Source organism: Leucopleurus acutus (assembly GCF_964270905.1).
Source record: "Leucopleurus acutus genome assembly, chromosome: 15".
NCBI lineage: Eukaryota > Metazoa > Chordata > Mammalia > Artiodactyla > Delphinidae > Leucopleurus > Leucopleurus acutus.
The window spans coordinates 48801897-48824027 of NC_139157.1; the positions used below are offsets into that span (position 1 = coordinate 48801897).

At 44.2% G+C, this 22131-nt stretch overlaps 1 protein-coding gene across 1 annotated transcript; it reads left to right on the plus strand.

Annotated features, from left to right (window-relative positions):
- Positions 1-2133: 2133 nt before the first annotated feature.
- Positions 2134-20270, plus strand: DDO (D-aspartate oxidase). Its single transcript, XM_082856080.1, has 5 exons — positions 2134-2247; positions 4107-4282; positions 8642-8750; positions 11975-12151; positions 18910-20270. Exons 2-5 carry the CDS (start codon positions 4111-4113, stop codon positions 19475-19477), a joined length of 1026 nt encoding a protein of 341 aa, XP_082712206.1. The 5' UTR covers positions 2134-2247; positions 4107-4110; the 3' UTR covers positions 19478-20270.
- Positions 20271-22131: the final 1861 nt, after the last annotated feature.

Consider the following 22131-nt stretch of genomic DNA (forward strand, 5'->3'; position numbering starts at 1 on the left):
TCTATGGTTGAGGTGTGCGGGCTCCAGAGCATGCAGGCTCAGTAGTTGTGGTGGGTGGGCTTAGTTGCCCCGTGGCATGTGGGATCTTAGTTCCCTGACCAGGGATCAAACCTGCGTCCCCTGCATTGGAAGGTGGATTCTTAACCACTGGACCACCAGGGAAGTCCCTGTACAGGTAAGTCTTAAAAGTCTTATTTTATAAAGAAGAAAGTGTTCAATTATAGACTCTGCTCTACTTTTGTGTCCCAAGTCGGAGCTAAGCCAATGTATCACAGACTTGAATCTCCCTGAACTCACCCCTCCCATGCTTCCCTGCCCCAACCTGCAGCCATACACTGCTGAATCCCTGGTCCCATGAGCCTTGCTTCCTCAATAACCTCTGAAGAAGCTATTCAAGTTCCATTGGCTTGAGGCCCTTGATGTACTGGCAAACTAACACACCAGCAAGGCTAACATGTCTCGAGCCATTGACGCCCATGCAGAGCAGAGCAGGAGGGGCTGGTGGGCAGGGAGGACCCCAACACACTGCACAGGTGAGGCTCTGGGGACCTCCAGAGCCCAAAGTAAAAAGTTCCTGAAAAATTGTTGGAGAGGAGTGTGAAGCTGAGCTCGCCTGCAGTCTCAGGGAGATCACATCAGCTCCTGGACTTCAGCACCTTGGCAACCACAAGTCTGTTCTCTATGTCTGTGAGTCTATTTCTGTTTCTTAGATAAGTTCATTTGTGTCACATTTTAGGTTCCACATATAAGTGGTATCATATGGTATTTGTCTTTCTCTTTCTGACTTACTTCGCTTAGTATGATAATCTCTAGGACCATCCATGTTGCTGCAAATGGTGCTATTTCATTCTTTTTTATGGCTGAGTAATATTCCATTGTGTATATATACCACACCTTTATCCATTGATCTATCGATGGGCATTTAGGTTGCTTCCATGACCTGGCTATTGTAAATAGTGCTGCTATGAACATGGGGGTGCATGCATCTTTTCAAATTATAGTTTTGTCTGGGTATATGCCCAGGAGTGGGATTGCTGAATCATATGGTAATTCTATTTTTAGTTTTCTGAGGAACCTCCATACCGTTCTCCGTAGTGGCTGTACCAGTTTACATTCCCACCAACAGTGTAAAAGGGTTCTTCTTTTTCCACACCCTCTCCAGCATTTGTTATTTGTAGAAGGAATTTTACACATCTTAATTCAGCAGGTGCTCACAAAATTAGTTCATCTCCAATTTTCAAATGGGGAAACTGAAACTCAGAAGCAAGGTGACTTGTTCAAAATAAAAGAGACAGGTCTCCTGACACCAAAGTACATGCTTTAGTTAAGACCTTGAGCCTTGGAATCTAACACTCAGATGAAGCTTTGCCACTTAAGAGACTTTGGGCCTGTCCTTAGTCTTCTGGAGCCTCAATTTGCTCATCTGTAGAGTGGGAATAATAATAATAGTACCTACCTCATAGGGTGATTGTGTTACATGGTATCATGAATGTGTCTGGCACAGGGTTAATGTTAAATACATATTAGTTACAATATTATTATCATTATTCTGATACTTCAAACTGCTTCCCTATAAACAGACTCACTGACTGTAAAGTGTCTACCACACAGTGGACACTCAGCAAATATTTGAATACGTGGGCTAAAGAATCATTTGATTCTTATCCTAGATTAATTCCTGAATCATTTTTTCCAGCTGCAATCAGGTCATCATCTTAGTGATCAACAACATTATTCTGCCCTCACCCAACCCCACTCCCACCCCCATCAGCTGACTCAGCAGAGCCAGGCACCAGGAGAGGGCCGCTAACTCAGGGCAGCCAAATGAGGAAAACGCGTCTGCTTCTGGATGGAACGTGCTGGAAGTTGGACAGGTTCACCCCTTATTTACCACGCTTACAAATCAGTTGGAGAAATCCCAGATTTGTGGCAAGACAGAGGGTTTGTAAACCAGGAAGAGAAGCGAGGGCTGCCAAGCACGGACCAGCTTCCAGGGGATCAGCAGAGCTGCAGCTCCACGGACGAGATGAGGTCAATCGCTCCTTTCTCCAGGGTAATAAGTGACAGAGACAGAGGCGTGTGGGCCAATGGAGATTAAGATTAGAGGGAATGTCCTTAATAAATCCGCCAATGGGAAGCAGTTTTGCTTCTTCTGTCTCTTAGGGCACTAGACCAACCACTCACTGGGAAAACAAGTTTTGGTGCCAGAGCCTTCGGTGGGTTCCAAGGCTGCCTTTTCAGAGACAGGTACTTGAATGCTCCTGCTTTCCGCTCAGGGGTGGTTCTGGACCTACTCCACGAGTTTGGGGGGTGTGTCTAAGGGGGATCAGGTGACAGAGATTCACAGGTCACTGGACCAGAATGTACCCCCTTTGCTGGGTCACTTTTCTCTTCCCTGGTAGCTGGCTATTCTCAGCCACAGGTTACTTTCCCTTTCAACTTAATTTATTCAAGCTATTTTGAGAAAGTTGCTGGGAAGGGGAGGCCTTGTGAAATAGGAAAGCCGGTAAGGGGATAGGTGTCTGCTTTCTACCTCTAGGGGCCACGCACAGGACTACGCTCCTCAAGCTTGCCCCCCATCCACTGGTCTGCTCCTTGCCCTGGACCCTTCCCGTCTCTTCCCTCTGCCCTGGCAATCCTGTTCCTTCTCAGCTAGCCAGCCCACTGGGGAGCAGTCAGATAAAATTATGGCTGAGGAAACTGTATACTGCTTGAGAAATGGAAATAACACACACTAAACCACTTTGGAAGACTTTACAATATCTCAGTGCCAGAGACCTTCAGAGATGGAAGTGAGCGCTGACTGCCTTTGCTGTACTCACAGTGGAGCGAACCACGCCACTCCCTCCTGAGAGAAGATGAATTTTACGTGCAGGTGGCCATGTTTTGTACCACATGACCTGATGCCCTGGCTATTGCTGACTGGACAAGGAAGGGCACCTGTGCCAAGGGCAGATTTATAGGCTCTGTCAGCCCAACAAGCTGGGCTGGGGCTAGAGCTTTGTGTAATAGGGCTGGTGACGACCAGTTGGACTAATTGCATTTTCTCTCTCTGGAGTTTCCACCTGAGACCTATTAGGGGAAGTTAGCTGGAACCAGAAGTGGAAAGATAAGCAGGGAAGCTTGGGGGAACACGGGAGCTGACGGTGGAGAGGGCTCAGTGGACTCCTGGTGCGCAGAGGTGAGGCGGTGGGAAAGTGTTGAACCCTCATCAACCCTCTGGTTTCCACCCTGGGTGCCGGTCTCAGGATGCCCAGCCCAGACCCCTGGATGTCTGTCTCCTGCATTTCCATATGGACTCTCAGAAGAGGCCCCCTTTACAAGACAACCTCAGTGCATCTCTGTTATTTACCACCCGCAGGATCTAATAAAGAATTCACCCTGCCTGGTTTACAGATGAGGGAGTGGAGGCGAGGAGACCATGGCTAGCTCCCCAGGTTACGGAATCAGAACTTGAGTCCACGAAGGAATCCAAGCTCCTTACCTGGAAAGCCTGCTCTCAGAGGATGGGGTTTCAGGACAGAGGTTTTTGTGGGAGGAGTGGGTTTCCAGTTAGAGTGAAGAGCAGGAGAGATGCTGAGTTCCGTTGTTCGGACTTTGCGTCACATTGTTATAATTAAAAAGCAGTTTGTAAACAGTAACAGCTGAGTTCTAAATTGCCCCAGGGTCTGGGTCGTGCCCTCTCCATGGCTGCTCCTCAGGAGGTTTCTGGGAGCAGATGCAGCAGCTCTGCTGCTCTTGTCCACCTCGCTTATTTCACCAACCTTCCCTAGGCCGTGTCCACAGGGAAAAGGGTTTAGGAATGAAATGAGTAGAAATCCACCCCCAAGGGCAGACTTACTCAGCTGTCCTTTGTTCTAAAGGCAACTTAGTCCCAGGTTTGGGACTAATGTCTAAACTCCATGGAGACCTTGTTGTCCGCACCCTGACATTTAATGGAAAGAGGGCTTACAGGGAGCTCTCTTTTTCCCATGAGAAATGCCGGCAAGAAAGGTCGTATTTGGAGAGGCTGTGGACCTAAGGAAAGAACCTTCAGGGCCAAGCTTTGTACTGGACGGAATAACTCTTGAAACAAGGTTTGCAGCTCACACTGTGCCTCCTCACAGGCCCATGGGTACAGTACGGATTGCAACTGTGGGAGCTGGTGTGATGGGACTCTCCACTGCTGTGTGCATTTCCAAACTAGTCCCGCGATGCTCCATTACAGTCATTTCAGAGCAGTTCACTCCCGAGACCACGAGTGATGTGGCAGCCGGAATGCTTATTCCTCCTGTTTATCCAGGTGAGAAAGAGATTTCTGCTCCTCTGTCAGATATGATGGACGTTAGATAGAATGACATTGGTGGAATTCTGTTGACAAAGACAGCTGGATGTTCACGTAAGTGTAATGTGCACTTTTGACATCTTGTTGGTTCATCTGTTAGGAAAGGCTCAGTTATGCAGCAAGACAGAAAGAACCTTCAAATCTTAGCAGCTTAAAAAGCAAAGGTTTATTTCTTGCTCATGCTGTATGTTGATTGAGCATCAGCAAGGGTTCTGTTCATCACTCAGGGGTCTGAGCTGATGAAGCAGCCAGAGCCTTGAATGTGGTCAGTACCTGTAGCTGGGGATTGAGAGCCCTGAGGGCTCTTGCCTTAGCAATTAAAGGTTCATGGTCAGGAAGCAACATTCATCACTTCTGGTGACAGCTCATTGGCTAGTGCTAGTCACATGCTCCCACCCTTCAGAAGGAGGCCAGGAAGTGCAATTCTATAAGGCTCCCAGAAGGTAGACAGCCAGAGTATTTGGTAAACAGCACCAATGTTGGTAACTGGTAACTCGAAGTCTTTCTACTGATACCAGTAGTGACCATCAAGTCAGAAAATACTTGTAATGGGACTAACATTATCCTCACTTCTAAGCCAGTTTAAAAACAATCAGTCAATATGTATTCAGGACTAAAAATGCATTGATTTTTTAAAAAAAATTAATTAATTAGTTTATTTATTTATTTTTGGCTGCATTGGGTCTTCGTTGCTGTGCGTGGGCTTTCTCTAGTTGCCACCAGCGGGGGCTATTTTTCGTTGCATTGTGCAGGCTTCTCATTGCGGTGGCTCCTCTTGTTGCGGAGCACGGGCTCCGGGTGCCCAGGCTTCAGTAATTGTAGCACGTGGGCTCAGTAGTTGTGGGTTGAGGGCTCTAGAGTGCAGGCTCAGTAGTTGTGGCACGTGGGCTCAGTAGTTGTGGGTCGAGGGTTCTAGAGTGCAGTCTCAGTAGTTGTGGTGCACGGGCTTAGTTGCTCCGTGGCATGTGGGATCTTCCCAGACCAGGGCTTGAACCTGTGTCCCCTGCATTGGCAGGAGGATTCTTAACCACTGCACCACCAGGGAAGTCCCAATGCATTGATTTTTAAAAACACTTTCATGCGTCCTTTCCATTCTGTATTCGTCATACGAAATGGGAAGAGGAGGAAATAGCATTAAATAGGAAACAAAATCACTTTGCAGCTAATGAAGTTTATACTCAGTGTCTTCACTTCCTCATTTCCACTCTCCTTTCTCCCCTTTAATTTTAGTTTTTATTTTTGTATCAAAGTTATACATGGACATAGTTTAAGCAGTCACATGATTATGTTATTACAAAAAAAACAGCAATCTGGACTTTGAAAATTGCCCTGCCTATTTAATCTGGAAACTCATGTCTCCAGTTCAAGATACAATCTCTGAGTTACCCAACTGCCGATTCCTCCCTCCTGCCGTCTCTGCCTTTCTGTCCAGAATTGCTGTTTTGCTGGGCTTCCTGGACGAGTCCTCCCATTGTCTCAATTTTTTCCCCTTCCTATTTCTATCTTTTTCTCTTTCTATTTTACTTCCTGGGAGATTTTCTCAATTTTTTCTTTTTGCCTTGCTGTTGGATTTATTATTTCTACCGTAGCATTTTTAATATTCCAAAGATCATTTTTATTCTCTGAATTTCCCTTTGTTATACTATTTGTGTTCTGTGGTTGCAATGTCTTATCTTTCTGAAGACACTAGTAATAGTTTTAAAAGTTTTTCCTCCCTGCATAGCTTCTGTTGTCTCCAAGTTGTGTTTTTTTATTTGATGTGCTCATTTTTCATGTTACAGGTTTTCCTTGGCCATGTGGTCTGGCCATCTTTACCTGTCTGTTGACCTTTAAGAACAGGATCCTAAACAGCTGATGGGAGTTTCTGGGTCCTTGCATAGGGCTCGTTGCCTTGAGGCTCACTGGAGTGAGATGGGAGTGCTGCTTGGTTGGAGAACCTCTGATGCCATTATATTTAAGTCTTTCTTCTTGGGCAAGTCATGTCTCCCAGAGAAGAGGCTTCCAGTCCCCTGGCTGGGGTGGGTGAAAGCCTGGCTGGCAGCATTCTAAAAGGAGGGGGAGAAGAGGTCTGAGGTCTTAGCATGTGGTTTGCACATGTTTCCTTAACGCTCTTGTTTTCACTAGGGTATTCCTGCCTTTGCCTGCACTTGGTGTTTTCCTAGTCCAGAGACACCCCCTGCTTCACCTAACAGAGGATAAACCCATTTTCTGCCAGAGTGGGAAGGGCAGTCGCCTCACTATTGCAGTCCAGGAAATTGGCTTTGTCAGCACCCGTGATGCTAGTGTACCTCTTGGGAGCTGCCTTGCAGGAAACAAGCACAGGAGCCTGGTGTGTTTGCAGAATGCTAGTTCACACTGGACACCTTTCTTGTGACCAGAGTCCTTGTGTCCATCTCCCAGGCATCCCCTTGTATGCCTCAGGCCCAGGTGAATGGTGAGAAGGCTGACTGATAGTCATGGAATCATCTTCAAATAAGGAGGCTCACCTGAGAGTTCATTCAGGCCACTGAGGCCCAGCTCACCCTTTGGCTGGGTGATTGGGGCCCCTGGATCAGGGTCTTTCTCTCTGGTGCTGCTAGATAGACTTTGGTTTTCTCTCTGGGCTTCTTTCAGACCAGCCCCAGTGATGAAAATCTTCTGTGCCCATAAATGTCAATGGGGCATATGGGGACTATACTGTCCCATAGGTTTGTTGTGAGGATTAAATGAGTTAATACATATAAAGCACTTAGAACAGTGCCTGGACATAGTAAGTGCTATGTCAGCACTTGCTGTTGTTATTACCGTTACTCTGGCTACAGTTTTCTTTTACCAGCACTTGAACATGAATTAGGTCCCAGGCTTGCTTTACCCACTGTTGAACTGGAATTGTCTATTCTTTTGGGGTGACTTTTGCAGTGTGTGAATAGCAGTCACTATTTTGTTTTTTAAGGTTTGGAGTGGGAACGGGGGTGTGCATTTCAATACAGCCTCGTACACTGTCTTAGATTGTTGGGGTATAATCCATATGAGGTCTAATTTAGTTCTTTGCAGTTTATTATTTATTTCCTCCTTATTTGTAAACCAGTAGACCCAGTCTGCAATTTTGGGAGTGTTGAGTTCACACGGGCATATGTTTAAAGACAACAGCACAGATCCACTACTAAAGAAATATTTACTGGCTCCTGAACAAGTGAATTGCTTTAAAACCTGCTACTGAAATGCCCTCATTCACCTGGAAGCAGGATGCCTCCAGGGGCTTTTCATCTCTACCGTGAGCTCTAGGGACATCTCTCCAAGCAAAGCTGACCCAGTATCCTCTCTGCTCAGTTCCCCCATCTCCTCTGTGTCTCCCCCTATAGCAGCCCCTCAGGATTACTGCTCCCCAGTCCCTGGCCTGACCCTGGACTCTTTCTCATGACCTTCCCACAGGGATCAGACGGCCAAATACTTCATCCGCAGTTGGATTTGTCAGTGCTTCCGTGTCATGCTTGCTCTCTGTGCCTACACTGGACACTATTATTTTGGGGCTTGAACCCTGACCCGTATTTTCTCCCTGGCAGGCCTGGAACCCTTCCAGAGCTATGTCCAGATCCAATCTCCTGTACACAGGCAGGGATGCCTGGGGGCTAGGGGGCACTGTTCCACAGGACTCTGACAGAGAGGTGTGGTCCCTGCACACCCCTGGTGACCCCAGGAATGCTACTCCAAGCTGGTCTATGATTCCATGGAATGGAGGGGAATGGAGGTAATGGCAGCCGTGGATGGGGCTGTAGGGAGCTCAGTTCCACAATGCAGGCCTTGTTTCCTTGTATCAGAAGGGTGAGCAACCTTGGCTTCCCACTGACGTTCAGTCTGTTCTTCGACCTGGTTGATCTGGGCCCCACAGATCTCCCCTTATCTCCTGCCATGTTTTCAGCCCTCAGGAAAGAGGCCCTGGGTTCTTTCTCCTATCATCTCGACTGTGTGGCCAGCTGGATGCCTCAGCCAGATTGGCTAACTTGGCTCAGATTGGTTATGGACCTTTCAAGGACCTCTGAAATATGCCTAGTGCCAAAGGCCAATACGCCCTTTCCAGCTGGCCCATATGTTAGATTTTTCCCTCATCGGTTGATTTCCCCTCTGTTGATTAATAATTATATGAACCGACCCTGACAGCAAGTGTCAACATTCAAAACTCTGGTGGCTGACTGATCCTCCGCCACAATGTGGTACTTTATCTAAATGTTCCTCCCTGCCTCTTTAGTTTTTCCCAGTTTGTAGGAAGGAGCTTCTCTGAAGATAGTCATTGTCATTATTTTCCTTTCTGTTCTGCTTTGCTTTTCTCCACCATCACAGACACACCCATTCACAAGCAGAAGCAGTGGTTTAAAGAGACTTTTGATCACCTGTTTGCAATTGCCAATTCTGCAGAAGCTGAAGATGCTGGTGTTCTCCTGGTGTCTGGGTAAGAGAGGAAATCTGAAGTTATTTTAGAATTTAGAGTGATCTTAACAGACTTTAGAGTTCAACAGAAAATATCACTGAGTACCTCCTATGAGCAGAGTGCTGAACTAGATGTAGGAGGATTTAGAAGAACATTTTAGGCTTTACTCCAAAGAACTCAAGAAAGACAAGTTATAGCATTAGACTTTTAAACAATAAACAACCATTATAGTTTCTCATCACAAATGCTATTTTGAGTTTCCTCAGGGAATATGCAGTGATTTACAAATATGGCTAAAAATATATATAGCAGGTAAACACTGAATTTGGGTTATATGGGGCTGATGGGGGGGGGGCTGATGGAAAGCAAACAGGTGTGATTGATATGGGAATGGGTGCAGAGGCCCAAGGCACAGGCACATCTTTCTTATTTGGTGTCCATGGAGAATGAAGTGTTCCAAAAAAGCAACTATTATAGGTCACTAAAGTTACCTTTTAAAGTGCCATTTGGGAAAAAATATTTCTGAAATGGTCAGCAAGCTTCATTTGATTTTTCACATCCAATTTCCGAAGAAATGCAAAATTAAAGAGTTTAAAATATTAAACATTTCTAACACAAACTGGCACTTAAAAAATGACAATACCTTTCTATATCTTCTCAGACAGAAATCACTAACCATACTGTCACTTTTAAGTTACGACATAACACATACATTGTCTGTGTTATTCTATGTGATAACACAACTATGCCCTACAGCCTTCTGAAGAACAGAGGGATGTCTGCCTTTTACTAAGTTCTCAAAACCACTGCATCTTTTGTGCTGTTTAAAAAAAAAATGTCCTGTCTCCTCTTTTGAGTTCAGGCTGTCTGCTGACATTTTCTGTTGGTGAACGTACCTGTATCAGGCAGATTTCTACTCTATTCCGCTTCTTGCTCTACCTCACCATCACAAACACCAAACGCTATTGATATCACTAATTTCTCAAAGTCCCTACCCAAAGGAGCAGCTTTACTTCTCTACCTTCTGAAGATGGATTGAAACTGTAACTCTCTCCAGAGCCAGTTGATAAGCCACATAGAAACATCGTTGTCATTGATTTATGGTCACACTTTGTTTTTGTCCAAACCCAGCACGACCCAGTCTAATTCACAAACATCAGCTCTCAGTAATTTTTGGAAAGAGTTGTGTCCAAGATTCAAATGTCCTTTCAAGAGCAAGACTTTGCCACTATTGAGGATATTAAAAGGAATGTACTTTAAGCCATTCTAAAAAAGAGTTATTTATTTTCCTCATATGAATGATTTTTATCCCACTTGCTTCCAAAAAGTATTTGAATCAGTCAAGTGAAGATAAGGGAACAAATGTCCTATGCACTTTGGCATAAGTATAAACTTTATTCATCTACTTATTCCTTCAAAACAATTTACTCAGCATTCACCAGTGTCAGGTACTCTTCTAGGAATTAGGGAAATAGAAATGAGCAACTTAGTACATATTGCTTGGCATATAGTAGATGCTCAATAAATATGTGTTGAGTGACTTTTTAGGAAAGACAGACATGGTCCTGCGCTCATGTAGCTTATGTTCTGTAGGGAATGTCCTAAATCTAATGAGTTACATATGAGACATGAGTCACCAAGGGAAGAGTACAGGGTGCTATGGAAGCATTTATCTGGAGAATAAACTTGTTCTGGTAAGTTATGAGAAGCCACTCAGAAAAAAAGTGATGTTTCAGTGGAGACCATCCACATGAGTGTAGGTTAGTCTGCTGACCCTGTAGAGGTGAAGGGGACAGAGATAGGGTCCAGGGCAGAGGAGGCAGCATTCAGGTAGAAGCAATAGTACATGCATAGACCTGAATCTAGGGTGACTCTGGTGTGTTGGAGGGACTGAAAAACGCCTAGGGTAATGGAAATCCATTGAGGGATTTACACAGTGAAGTAACTGATCATATTTGCATTTCAAAAACATTCTGTCTGCAGTGTGGAGAACAGATTTGTGGAAAGAGAGATGATGGTGGGATAGATTAGGTGTTGATAGTGGGCATAGGGAACAGATGGATTTCAGAAATGCTTATGAGGAGATTAGATGGGACTTGATAATTGATGGCATGTAGCGGGTGAGAGTGGAGAGAAGGTCAAGGATGATTCTCTGGTTTCTGGAGTTAGCACCTGGGTGGATGGGGAAAGGGGGAGGGAAAGAGCAGTGGGCATGGGGTAAATGTCTGAGACATGGGGGTAGACTTCTCCAGTAGAGAGTAGGCAACATGGGTCTGGATCTGGTTTTGGAGCTCAGGAGAGAGAAGAGAAGATATAGTCTTCTGAGTGTTTGGCCTATAGTATGATGGTGAAGACAGGGAAGAGGACAATCTAGCCCAGGGAAAGTGTACAGCATGAGACAGCAAGAGGGTCTGTTGTAGAGACCTGCAGCAAACAACATTTATACCTTCCACAGGAACTGTATACAATGAATTACTTAGAGATATAAATTCCAGTACATTAATTACCATAGCATTAGCAACCATGTATAGCACTCAAATGACTTCCCTTGCTACTTTAGAGCAGCCATGCTTTGCAACATTTATTCCTATTGATGTAAAGAGCCCGATACTTATAAATCCAAACATATGCCTAGCAGCTATTGATAGCAAAGTTATAGGCTTCTTGTTAACAACTGATATCTTTCTAGCCTCATCAGCCCCAGCCATGACTGAACGATAACAGGGCTTGTCCTGACAACTCCTGGCTTCTCTTATCAAGAATGTAACGTGATGATCTACAACTTAATTCATAATTCACAGCCCTGTCTCCTGCACCACCACCGTTGCTTCTTCTAACTTAGATATTTTGTTCAGAATTGAGGCCAACCGTTAAACTTTTGATGGTTTACTTACACTTTATGTAAAGCATTATGCAAAACAGAAAAATCTTTCCTCAAAAATGCATCATCATAAGTAAATAAAGAAAATCTGGGCAAGAGCTTTTTAGAAAAAGAGAGTTAAATTCAATCTTTAAAAGGCACACAACTTTTTAAATGTCTTATTCCAATGCCGCACCCCCCACCCCCGCCATGAACATTTTAAATTTAGCTACTGAGTTATCTGAACCTGAGAGAATTGAAGAATAATTTCTTTCTCTGTATGGGTATAAGAAGTGTGTTTTTAAAATGCTTTAGAGAATGTAACATGGAGTTCACTAGAAATTTCATAGAACTTCAGGAAATTTTTCCACTTAATGTGTTTGAGTTGGCAGATATTTCGGAGCATTCCTACTGAGGAAGTGCCATTCTGGGCTGATGTGGTGCTGGGATTTCGAAAGATGACTGAGGATGAGCTGAAGAAATTCCCCCAACATGTGTTCGGTCAGGCTTTTACTACACTCAAATGTGAAGGCCCTGTCTACCTCCCGTGGTTGGAGAAAAGGTCAGTTGAAGTGGCTCTTTGCTGCTTTCTTTGTCTGTCACACCCATAAATAACTTCATAGCTTCTCTGTGGCTCCTCAGAGCTCTTGTGCACTGTGTCTTGCTGTTCATTAGTGGCTAGGGCTTTGTACAACATTCTGAAGACACTGTGCCACAAGGAGTGAGTCACACCCAAGTTAGTAACACGTCCATCTTCTGCTTCACTGTGCACCTTGATGCACGATTTGGTCCTTCTCTCCGCACCAGTAAGACCCCCTCGTTGAAACAGTATCTTACTTTGCCCATCCGTAAAGTGAGATGTTTGGAGAATATGCTTCCAGCTGTAAAATGATACGATTTACTCTAGTTCTTTCGAGAATCGTAGGCTTATTATAAGTTATTTTTGAATTTTTTTCTCATTAGTGAAAAAGAAAATAACCCCATTATTTTATTTTGTTATGAGCAAGAACTTTAAAAGTGAGGGCTTATCTAAATTAGGTAATTGCTTCCTTACCAAGCTCAGCCCCAAATTTCATGAACTTGCATTTTGGCTTGGTTTTCAGGACTTTCTGTTTCCAGTTGGTTAGGAAACACATCAAGGGTGTTTTTATTTAAGACACATCAATAAATCTCTCTTTAGTTTCATCTTGAAATTGCAAGCATGTTGAAGGTTGTGAAACTTTGGCCCTTTCAATCCCCAAGTCTGTATATTTGGTAGATGAATAGGAACAATGCAAATTATTGGGTAAAAGTTGGAAAAGTGACTTCAGGTAAGCAGTGGCAGCAATGGCTTGGTCCCAGATGTAGGAGATAGGATAATTAATTGGAATAATTAATTAATTCCCCAATTCTTTGTTGAACTTCTATGTATACCTAGCACTGTGCTAGAAGCTAGTCAAAAATGAAGGATAAAATATGATCAATTTTCTTAAGGAATTCATAGTCTGTTTGGGGATGATGGTGTATATATGTGTGTGCACATTGATATACATGTTAATTAACAATTACAGTAACACATGTGATGAGGGTTAAATACAAATTTATGAAGGTGGATTGGGAGTGCAGAGGAAGGAACCTAAGTCTGTTAGGCACATGCTGGGAGCACCATGATATATTTTTGTAGCTTTATAAGTGCTCTTTTCACTTTTATCTCTTAGCAATTTATATGGGACTTTTTTCTTCTTAAAGTGCCAGTTTCATAAAACCTACACTTTTGTGCCTTGTCGCTGGCCCATAAACCCCTGTTTGTATGCCGAATTTAAACCACTGTATATCAGCTGATAAATGAACATTTGAGCCATCGTGTGATGGAGTTACCCATCAGCCAACATTCCAGTTTCAGGGCATCACCATCTTTTCTGAGTGGCAAGGTTGTGTGGTGTTGCATTTTTGTCTTTATATTATAAAAATGCCTGGAAAAAGAACATTGGAATTGCTAATGCTATTGATATGTAGTTGAGGTATCATATATCTTAATAAAATTCAGATAAGGGGAAATTATTAGGCACGCCACACGTGGCAGAGCTCTGTTGTAAATATATACATATTTATTTGGGACCACCCTCAGCCAGTTTCACACGAGAACATATATTACCTGAACAATGTGTTCAAGTAACACCTTCTAGAAAACAGGCCCCTTATTTCCATAATAACCTTATTTTCGAGCCTAATCTCTAATTGTGGGATGAAGGCCTGGGAAAAGTCTTGATTTTCTCTCATTAGTTGGAAGCCTGCTGTCAACGTTTTACTTTACTTAAAATAACCCTGAGCGAGTGGTACTTTGTGCCAGTGGGAGCCACCTCCCGGGTGCAACGCCATCGGCCTGATGACCAGCCAGCTGGAGTCGTGCCTTGGAGCATGCTGTTTCCTGTCTGTTTTTAGGTGACAGAGTCAAGGAGAAGAGGTCTGAGGGGCTGCTTTTGTCCCCATAGAGTCCCGGGGAGGACTTTTTAGGTCCATTTGTTTGATATACGTGTCCACCATGACAGTGGGTGGGGACATGTGTGCCTCAGACAGACAGTACACACAGTACACACTGTTGCAGGGAAGCCACGAGGAGACCCTCGTCCTAGCTGTCCTACCCCCGCCCCACCTCCTGCTTTGGTACCCCCTAGGTCCCTGATACTTCGTGCTTCCTCTTAACCCCCAGTGAGGGGCCTGCACAGACAGTATGCAGGGGCCTCCTCTCTGTGAGATTGGTCAGCCCCCCTTCCTTCAGGCCCTGGCACCTGACCAGAAGGCCAATGTGGGGGAGGAAGAGGGTCACCCGTTCCCTTTACTTCTGAGGAAGGCTCTGTAGGGCTGGGACTCCTTTAAGCCCAAGGCAACCCTCTCAGAGCAAGGACTTCAGGCCAGGTGGGAGGCCAGGCAGCATGGTGGTGAGAGCGTGGGACCCCTGGGGCTCCCTCTGTAGGCTGCCACCCACTTCCCACCTCGGATGACCCAGCTGGGGAGCCATACAATCCCTGCTTGTTCCTCACACCCAGGGTCTGTTATGTTGCCTCCTACGCCCCTTCTACACAGTGTGAGTGTTCAGCCTGCAGCGTTCTGACTCAAAAACAGGCATTTTACTTAGCAAGCCGCATAACAATGCCTTCAATTTAAGCTCTATCCTTCTGAAATAATATTAATTTCCAGGAAAGAAAAAAAAAGTTTATAACCACAAAGTAGATCGTTAGCATTTTTCAAAGAACAGAAGGAATCATCCACTTCTCAAAAAAAAAAAAAAAAAAAAATCCAATAATACCCAGAACAAACGAATAAACAAAACCCCCTGAGGGTTAATCAGCCATGCAGATCATGTTTTATATCTTTGGCCAGCGGAGTTATATTCTGCTGCTTTGTACTTGCCCTTCCAGGAAATGAATCACAGAGGCAATAAGTCAACTGAGCCTGTCTCTTCACCAGGCATCCTACCTAAATAAATCATCCCGGCTGGAGCAGGATGGTCCTGCCTTGGGAGACATTCAGAAAGCGGCGTCGGCGTGCCCCATTTCGGTGCTGGGGGCCCTGTAACGTTGGTGCGTTGCCTTCTTTCCAGCAGGCCACGCCTTATTCTGTGGCCCTGATAAGGGCCCTGCACTGAGCACAGCACTAACCACACTGAGCTTCTCTCCCTGCACTTTCCTTCCCACTCATCTAATGAGTCCTCTCTGTTACTTTCCCTGCAGGGTCCCAGACTCTTGTCTCCTATAGCTTCTGTTCTCCTACTTGGCCTGACTCACAGCAGTGCCTATGCCACTCCCTCGACAGTTGGACAGAAATATGGATTGTACATCAGTCATGTGACAGGTCATCCCTGCCTAACAAATGTCCAACTTGCAAAGGTCCCTTCCTGTGCACAGTAGACCCCTGCTCCCCCATGCCCAACACACCCCGTGCCCACCAGAGCACAGCCTTCCTTTTCCAGGCCCCTAGAGAGTTCCTCCTACTCCCAGCATTGGCCCCTGGCCCTTAACCAGAGGAGCCATGGGCAAAAGTTGGCCTTAGACACAGGTCTAATATGAACTCCCCACTTTCTTCCTGGTTACACAAGGATGAGGCAGGAGGGCACCAGCCAGGAAAGTGGAAAATGATGGTGTTTATTTTTTTTTTCAATTTATTTATTTATTTATTTTTGGCTGTGTTGGGTCTTTGTTGCTGCGCCTGGGCTTTCTCTAGTTGCGGCGAGTGGGGGCTACTTTTCGTTGTGGTGTGTGGGCTTCTCATTGCGGTGGCTTCTCTTGCTGCAGAGCACGGGCTGTAGGCGCACAGTCTTCAGTAGTTGTGGCTCGCGGGCTCTAAAGCACAGGCTCAGTAGTTGTGATGCATGGGCTTAGCTGCTCCGCAGCATGTGGGATCTTCCTGGACCAGGGCTCGAACCCATGTTCCCTGCATTGGCAGGCAGATTTTTAACCACTGCACCACCAGGGAAGTCCTATTTTTTCTGAGGATGGCAACAAGGTTAGTAGGGAATAGATGGAGGCTGGCTGTGGTGCAATGGCCTTGGGGGCTCCCACTGGGGCTCCAATTGCTGCCCTAAGGCAGTGGAAGAGGGGAACCCCATCTGCTGGACTGACTAAGGGTGCATGGCTGCTCCCCTCCGGACCACTCTGCCCATAGAAACCCCAGGCCTCATCCACACCTCCTCCCCAAAGGGAACAGAAGCTGCTCTGTGACTGAACAGGGCTTAGACCGATTAAAATAAGTTCGTGCAAAAAAAAAAAAAAAAAAAATAAGTTCGTGCAGTGGACAAGGCAGAGATGGATCTTCCGAGAAGTGGGAAATAGAATGCAGTTTATTTTATTAGAACATGCATTGCAGCAGAACGAGTGAGCAGTATGGTCATCAGATGAGGTTAAAATTATCAGGTTAAAATTATATGGTGAGAGAGACAGAGAGAGACAGAGAGAGAGAGATTTAGTTGCTTTGTAAACCTAAAATGCATTTAAAAAATTCTAACTATGATATTTTAAGTATAGCTACATTAAGTGTCACTAGGAATAAACAGTGGATTTTCCCCCTGAATCTATATGCATAGCATTATTTGCCAACTGAGATTTTCAGTTAGTTTTCTTCTTTTTCTCCTTTTCTTCAGACAAATGGACTAAAAATTGTTAATTTTCTGATTGCTGTTAATAAAGTACCCTGTTTCAGGTTTGAAGCAAGGATGCCAATGTGGTGCCACTCTCTATCTTTTAGGGTTCTCTAGAGAAACAGAACCAATAGAAAAAATATATGTATATAAAGAGATTTAATATAAGGGATTGGTTCACACAGTTACGGAGGCTGACATGTCCTAGGATCTGCACGGTGAGTTGGCAAGCTGGAGACCTAGGAGAGCCAAGGCTGTAATTCCAGTCTGAAGGCTGGCAAACTTCAGACCCAGGAAGAGCGAATGTTTTAGTCTGAGTCTGAAGACAGGAAAAAGCTGATATCCCAGTTTGAAGGCAGTCTGGCAGGAGGAAGTTCAGCCTTTTTGTTCTGTTCAGGCCTTCAACCAGTTGGATGAGACCCACGTGAAGGAGGGCAATCTACTTTACTCAGTCTACCAATTTATGTGTTCATTGCATCTAAAAATACCCTCACAGAAACACCCAGAAGAATGTTTGGCTAAATATCTGGGTACCCCATGGCCCAGTCAAGCCAAAACATAGAGTTAATCATCATAAACCCAAACTAGGATTTCATATTGTCTTCAGTATTGGCCAACACTCATGTCAAGTCCACTAGGTATTGGGCATTGAGCTGGGTCATAGGTGTAGTGAGAAGCATAAGACGTAGTCTCTCCCCTTGAGAAATTTATAATTTATTGATATCAGTCCCCTAGAATTTGTTGTGCTCACATCTTGTGAAGCACTGTCATGCCTATTATTTCACTTGAACTTGAACTTCACAGCCATCTCTGAAACAGGCAAGGGAGGTGTCATCCCATAACACAGATGAGGAAACTGAGGGTCAGAGACAAGAGGTGAGTTGGCCCAGATCTCAAAGCTAAGCTAATGTGAGGCAAATGGGACCTAAACCCATGCTTTCCAATTCTACATCACCTCTCATTTGGAACTTACTTCATTCTGCCAAGTATTTACACTCTGTCTCCCAACTCCTTTGTCAATCCTGAGGAAGGGCCCTTTGCCTCTAAGCAGTACCTTGCACACAGGCATTCAACCTGCACCCTGGTGTAGAGAGCTGCCAATAGTCTTTTTCTCATATTACGTCTCCTATATTCTACAAGTGACCTATGAATAAGATGATAGGACCTGGAGTTATTGTTTAATAGGTACATAGTTTCATTTTGCAAGGTGAAAAAGTTCTGGAGTTGGATGATGATGGTGGTTGCAAACAATGTGAATGTATTAAACTTAATGCCATTGAACTGTACACTTAAAAATGGTCAAAATGGTGAATGTTGTGTTATGCGTATTTTACTACTATTAAAAAATAAGATTACAGAACTTGGATAAACCATTTCTTTTCATTCTTGATGTACTTGGTCCAAAAAATCATTAGCAACCACAACTGTTATTTAGTCCATCAGCTGCAAATATTTTGTGTTCCTCTTATGCTAGCATCCCTGTGGTAGACATAAGGAGGAGTGCATGTGAGCCCTGTCCCAACCATCTGGTTAGGGAGAACAGAGTAGTACACCAGAACATGCAAGAGTTAATTAACAACATGAGACAGAACTTCCAAGGCAGTAAATTTTTTTTTTTTTTTTTTTTTTTTGTGGTACACGGGCCTCTCACTGTTGTGGCCTCTCCCGTTGCAGAGCACAGGCTCCAGACACGCAGGCTCGGCGGCCATGGCTCACGGGCCCAGCCGCTCCGCGGCACATGGGATCCTCCCCGACCGGGGCACAAACCCACGTCCCCTGCATCGGTAGGCGGACTCTCAACCACTGCGCCACCAGGGAAGCCCCCAAGGCAGTAAATTTAAGTGCTAAATAAATGGCATGAACAAAAAGTGCTTGGGGTTTTTAAAATACCAGGTTAACCTGGTATTTATTTAGCATCTAGAATGATTTAGGAACTCCATTAAACATAAAAAGGATGAAGCAGGTAGTTTGCTTTGAGTTTTTGAAATAGGTATTTATTTAGTTAGGTTCAACTTTAGGAATCCCTGGTTTCCAAGGATGTGAGGCAGTCAGCTAGAATTTGGCCTGCTTGGGCCCTGGAAGCTCTGGAGGTATTTGATCATTCGATGGTCTCCTTAGTTTTGTGTCTGAGTTCCTGTCCATCACTTCTGTAAGGGGTTGAGCAGGAAACTGCTATGGCTCACTTCATGGTCTCTCGTTCTCCCCAGGCTAAAAGGAAGTGGGGGTCTGATACTTACCCGAAGAATAGAAGACCTGTGGGAGCTTCACCCATCCTTCGACATTGTGGTCAACTGTTCAGGCCTTGGAAGCAGGCAGCTTGCAGGAGACCCAAAGATTTTCCCAGTGAGGGGTCAAGTGCTCAAAGTGCAGGCTCCCTGGGTGAAGCATTTTATCCGAGATGGGAGTGGGCTGACATACATTTACCCAGGTATATCCAATGTAACCCTGGGTGGAACTAGGCAAAAAGGAGACTGGAATCTGTCCCCAGATGCAGAAATTAGCAAAGGGATTCTTTCCCGATGCTGTGCCCTCGAGCCCTCTCTCCATGGAGCCTGTGACATAAGGGAGAAGGTGGGCTTGAGGCCCTCCAGGCCAGGTGTGCGGCTGGAGAAAGAGCTCTTAGCCCAGGGCAGCCGGAGGCTGCCTGTGGTCCATCACTACGGCCACGGTAGTGGGGGCATAGCCATGCACTGGGGCACTGCTCTGGAGGCCGCCAGGCTGGTGAGCGAGTGTGCCCAAGCCCTCAGGACCCCTGCTCCCAAATCAAAGCTGTAGGCATGAAGTGACAGCAAATGGCCCCAGAAACTATTAATCAAAATATAATTTAAGTACCAGAAGAGATTCAAATAACTTTTCCATTGAATGAAAGTTTAATTGGACATGGCTTTGCTTTCAAAATTAGAAATGATGCAATATGTATCAGTAGACTTAAGATTAGTACTAATCTAACTTAGTACTAGACTTAAGTCTAGTACTAATGACATAGGGCATAAAGCTCTATTTTTGTTAAAAAAACTTGCTATAAAGTAAGATTTCTTTTAGATCTCGTGTCCAAGGATCTATGCCGATTCACATGGTTGCAGGGATTTTTTTTGGCTCATAAATCCAGAGGAGGAGCTAATGTATGGAAAACACTTAACTCACTGTTGGTTGCAGAGCTGCCCATGACGCTTATAGGTTGCAGTCAGGTGAACACCATAATCCTTTAAAATTACACAGTGATATACAATTCAGGCTTATTCCATTTAGTGGAAGACAAAGCATGATTCCTGCTAGTGCTAGTGGCAACCTCTACTTCCTCTCAGCTGGTACTGATGGTAGAACACAGGGATGATGTTGCCTACAGATGTGGCATTAACTCAATTGCGGTCTGGGGTCAATCACCTGAGGGGCGTACTTTCCACTACCACAAATGATTGAGAGCTGGTTTGTTGGATGGTTGACTTTGCCTGAGCATTTTTGAAGATTGAATAGTATGTGCAGCCAAAGGGCTAATTTGCTAATTAAAATGGAACAATCACTCTGAATAAAATATAAACAAAGAGTTTTCTGCAAGTTGTTAAAAGGTACTGGGGAGGAGTGGAAATGTATCTCATGATAAAATGAGTTTGGGAATTGCTGAATTAATAAATCTAATCTGGATTCTTGACTTGGTCTTTAATCTGTTCATGTGTATTGTGAATTCTCAGGAGGGTTTTTGGCTGAGTGAATGGTAAAGGAGATGCTATTCATTGAGGTAAGGAGGCTTGGGAGAAATATATGTAATTATTTTTTTATGAGAATAGTCTGTTTTATTTGACATTTTCTAGGACTGGAGAATTTCTAAGTTTGAATATTTCTAATTTAAATATAGGCCTAAATAGTAGGCCTTAATAAGATGTAATGTGTATGGTGTTTATGTTATAGTTATCGGGACTTCCCTGGTGGTTCATTGGTTAAGACTCCACGCTTCCACTGCAGGGAGCACAGGTTCGATCCCTGGTTGGGGAACTAAGGTCCCCCATGCCTTGTGGTGTGGCCAAAAAAAAAAAAGTACAGCTATCATTGAAAAGGTGAATGAAAATAGATACATGAGGGTCAAAAAAAAGAAATATGTGTAATTTTAATTTTTGGAGGATATGGCTTATGTTTAGTGATGATAAGTTCTATTTTAGACATCCTGGGGGGAGATGTGGAACTGGCAAAGAGAATGGGAAAGAGAAAGCCCCCAGCACAGGTCCATTCTTGCTGTTTTGTTCGTTGAGCTTTTGCATATGATTTTTTTTAACATCTTTATTGAAGTATAATTGCTTTACAATGGTGTGTTAGTTTCTGCTTTATAACAAAGTGAATCAGCTATACATATACATGTATCCCCATATCTCTTCCCTCTTGCGTCTCCCTCCCACTGTCCCTATTGCATATGATTTTGTTTGCAGAGAATGTTGTGCTGGGAGAGAGAAAGATGGAAAGAGCAGCTGTGCATGCCAGTGTACTAAAGGACCTTAATCATCCCTTGCAGTATTAAGGTTCCCAAGTTAAATCGCGTGGATTCTTTTCTATAGATTTCCACCAGGGGGTGGTGGTGTATCAAATTCAGATAAATTGGTACATTGGAAAATTTAGAAATGGTTAGAAATAAAAATTGGATACCAGGTGTGTGGAGTATGTGGGTGATTCTTTTGAGGTTTTGGAGTTTATATGCCCCAAATGCAATTGTTTTGAATTCTGTTTAAAGTATTTGAGAAATGTACAAGCTCAGATAGACTGAAAATACACACATCCATCCACACACTCACACATGCACTCACTACATATGACCAGTGAGAAATAATATGTTATGACAAATGGCATTTGGAAGAGGGGGAATACATTTTTTAATGGTTAAAAATGAAAATCTTCAGAATAGGTGTATTTCAGTCATTGTTACAGCAGTTTTAAGTGTACTCAGTTGTTCCTTATGCCCACAGTTTAGATCCTGCAGCATTTTCATTTCCTGTAGGTAGGTTCATACTCTAAGACTATTGCCTATTTGCAATGGTCTAAGCAATTACTCTAGTTTAATTTAACTCTGCATTTTATACAAGACTGAAAGATCAGAGGTTTCTTGGGAAAGTGGTCATGGGGGCATGCCCTGATTTCATTTTTACTAATTGATAAATATTTGCTCCTTCTCTTAAAGGTTAATTCATTTCGATCAGTACCTGCCAACCTGGGTTGCACATTAAAGTCACCGGGGAAGTTTGAAAAACTAATCATTCCCAGCCCTGCTCTAGTAAGTTAGCATTTGTTGGGGGTTGGGTGGGGCCCCGGCAACAGTATTTACTCATAACCCGCAGAGTTCTATCCAATAGCTGGGACTGAAGGTTATGAGCACTGTTTTACTCCTCTACTCACGGGGCTCTGCCACTTCTATAACCACTCGCCTCCCTTTCCTTCCTCACCATCTT

Excerpts from the sequence above, each read along its gene's own strand:
- DDO (XM_082856080.1), top strand. The coding sequence starts at position 4,111 with ATGGGTACAGTACGGATTGCAACTGTGGGAGCTGGTGTGATGGGACTC. Across the intron at positions 4,283-8,641 it reads TATTCCTCCTGTTTATCCAG|ACACACCCATTCACAAGCAG; the intron begins GTGAGAAAGAGA and ends CCACCATCACAG. Across the intron at positions 12,152-18,909 it reads CTCCCGTGGTTGGAGAAAAG|GCTAAAAGGAAGTGGGGGTC; the intron begins GTCAGTTGAAGT and ends CGTTCTCCCCAG.